Here is a 2,300-nt window from a genome sequence, read left to right on the forward strand (position 1 = left end):
CATACCACGCTCACACCACACACCAGCATCTCATACCACGCTCACACCACACACCAGCATCTCATACCACGCTCACACCACACACCAGCATCTCACCGCCATGCTCACACCACACACCAGCATCTCATACCACGCTCACACCACACACCAGCATGTCACCGCCATGCTCACACCACACACCAGCATGTCACCGCCACGCTCACACGCCGCACCCCATTTTGGGGCCCGGACGTGTTAGGGAACTCAGATTCTGGACTCAGCCCCCTGGGTTGGCTGGTAACTCACATCCCACTAGTGGAGGTGTATTTTTCCTGTCCTCACCATGTAGAACATTGCATTTTTTTGGTAAAAGTGTAATCTTGTTATTATTAAGATGGTGTACAGAGGAGTCTTGGGATGTAGTTCGGGTTGGCCTCAAACTTGGGCTCAGATTCTCAAGTGCTGGGATTATAGACATGTGCTACCACACCCACCTAAAGAAACAGTGATGCTGCTTTTCACCAGGTGCTGAGGATGAAACACAAGGCCTATGCATGCAATGATCTACACTCTCAACTTAGCAGTAAACCTTAAAAAAGTACCTCAATCTAGTAGCCAAAATAACATCGTGTAATTATTTTAGTTTCTCTGAGAAAAATTTTCCATGCATATTGGTTACATGCACCTTTTTCAGCCCTGCCGGCTCACCTCCTCTGCTTCTTCCTTTGGACCTTCTGAGCCAGGCAGGTATTGAGGCTGGGCACCCCTGTCCCACATGTCTAGTTTTGCTTGTTTTGATCCTCTGACTTAAAACTCAAATCCTGTTATTACTTATTGATTTGTTGGTTGTAGGGCTTGAACTCTGGGCCTGGGCGCTGTCCCTCAGCTCTTCAGCTCAAGGCTAGCGCTCTACCACTTGAGCCACAGTGCCACTTCCAGTTTTCTAGTGGTTTACAAGATAAGAGTCTCATGGAGTTTCCTGCCTGGGCTGAATTTGAACTGTGATCCTCAGATCTCAGCCTCCTTAGTAGCGTGAGCCTGGCTCAAACCCTGTTATTAAGAGTGGCATCTCCCCCACATCAGGCATCTTCTGTCCCTACACACTTCATACCTGGGAGGCTGAGACTTTCCCATGGGGCCCAGTAGACTCTTCCCGCCTCCTTCCTGTCCCCCTCTCTCTTTTTGTGCTGGTCCAGGGGCATGAAGTCAGGGCCTGGGCGCTGTCTCTAAGCTTTTGTGCTCAAGGCTAGTTCTCTCTCACTTGAAACACAGCTCCATTTTGGCTTATTAGTGCTTACCTGGAGATAAAAGTGTCATGGAGCTGGGGACCAGTAATCTTAGCTATTCAGGAGGCTGAGATCTGAGGATCAAGGTTTGAAGCCAGCCCGGGCAGAAAAGTCCTCATAATACTTTTTTTTTTTTTTCCAGTCGTGGGGCCTGAACTCTGGGCACTATCACTTGAGCCACAGCGCCACTTCCTGCTTTTTCTGCTTATGTGGTGCTGAGGAATCGAACCCAGGGCCTCAGGTATGCAAGGCCAGCGCTCTACCACTGAGCCGCCTCCCCAGACCCCTCATGCGACTCTTTTCTCCAGCCAACCACTCAACAACTGGACGTGGAGCTGTGTCTCAATGTGGTGGAGCTCAGGGACAGCGCCCAGGCCACGAGTTGAAACCCCACAACCAGGTGGGCTCATGGACTGTGCCGTCGGGCCTGGCTTCCAGCTGCGGCCTCCGCAGTAGCCGGGGCTGCTGTGCCCAGCGCCACGCGTTTCTGGGCTCTCTTCAGTAAACGTGCTCACATTTGGGTTTGGGCAGACACACCTTTAGAAAGGCAGGGAAGCAACGAACCATGAGCCCGCACGGTTCAACTCCTGGCAGCCTCCTCATCCCCACGGCTCGCTTCCCGTGGTTTTCACTGCTGGAAGGGCAGTCCCGTACGCATGCGTGGACAGAGGCGCCGCCCCGAACGCATGCGTGGACAGCGGCGCCGTCCCCGTACGCATGCGTGGACAGAGGCGCCTGTCGCAGTACGCATGCGTGGACAGCGGCGCCTGTCGCAGTACGCATGCGTGGACAGAGGCGCCGTACCTGTACGCATGCGTGGCCCGCAGCAGCCTCAGCTGGCCCTCGTAGGGAAACATGTCCTCGTACTCGATGAGAAGGCCATTTGCACCGAGAGCCCGGAGCAGGGGGAAGAGCTGGGGGGCAAGAAGGGTTATGAAGTGACCGTGAGGGCCGAAGGCAGATGAGCGCGAGCGGGGGGCGAGAGCGGAGGGCGAGAGTGGGGGGCGAGCGCGGGGGGCGAGCGCGGGGCGAGCG

General features: G+C 54.8%; 1 protein-coding gene across 2 annotated transcripts in view; it reads right to left on the reverse strand.

The window, feature by feature from the left end:
• The window catches only part of Hexdc (hexosaminidase (glycosyl hydrolase family 20, catalytic domain) containing), an 18,970-nt gene that overhangs the window by 11,795 nt on the left and 4,875 nt on the right, over positions 1-2,300 (reverse strand). For both annotated transcript variants that reach the window (XM_013033134.1, XM_013033133.1), the window contains exon 2: positions 2,070-2,179. In XM_013033134.1, the coding sequence (XP_012888588.1) occupies positions 2,070-2,179 (110 nt within the window). The remainder of the gene's footprint in view (positions 1-2,069; positions 2,180-2,300) is intronic.

The sequence above is a fragment of the Dipodomys ordii genome, unplaced genomic scaffold (genome assembly GCF_000151885.1).
Source record: "Dipodomys ordii isolate 6190 unplaced genomic scaffold, Dord_2.0 Scaffold163, whole genome shotgun sequence".
NCBI lineage: Eukaryota > Metazoa > Chordata > Mammalia > Rodentia > Heteromyidae > Dipodomys > Dipodomys ordii.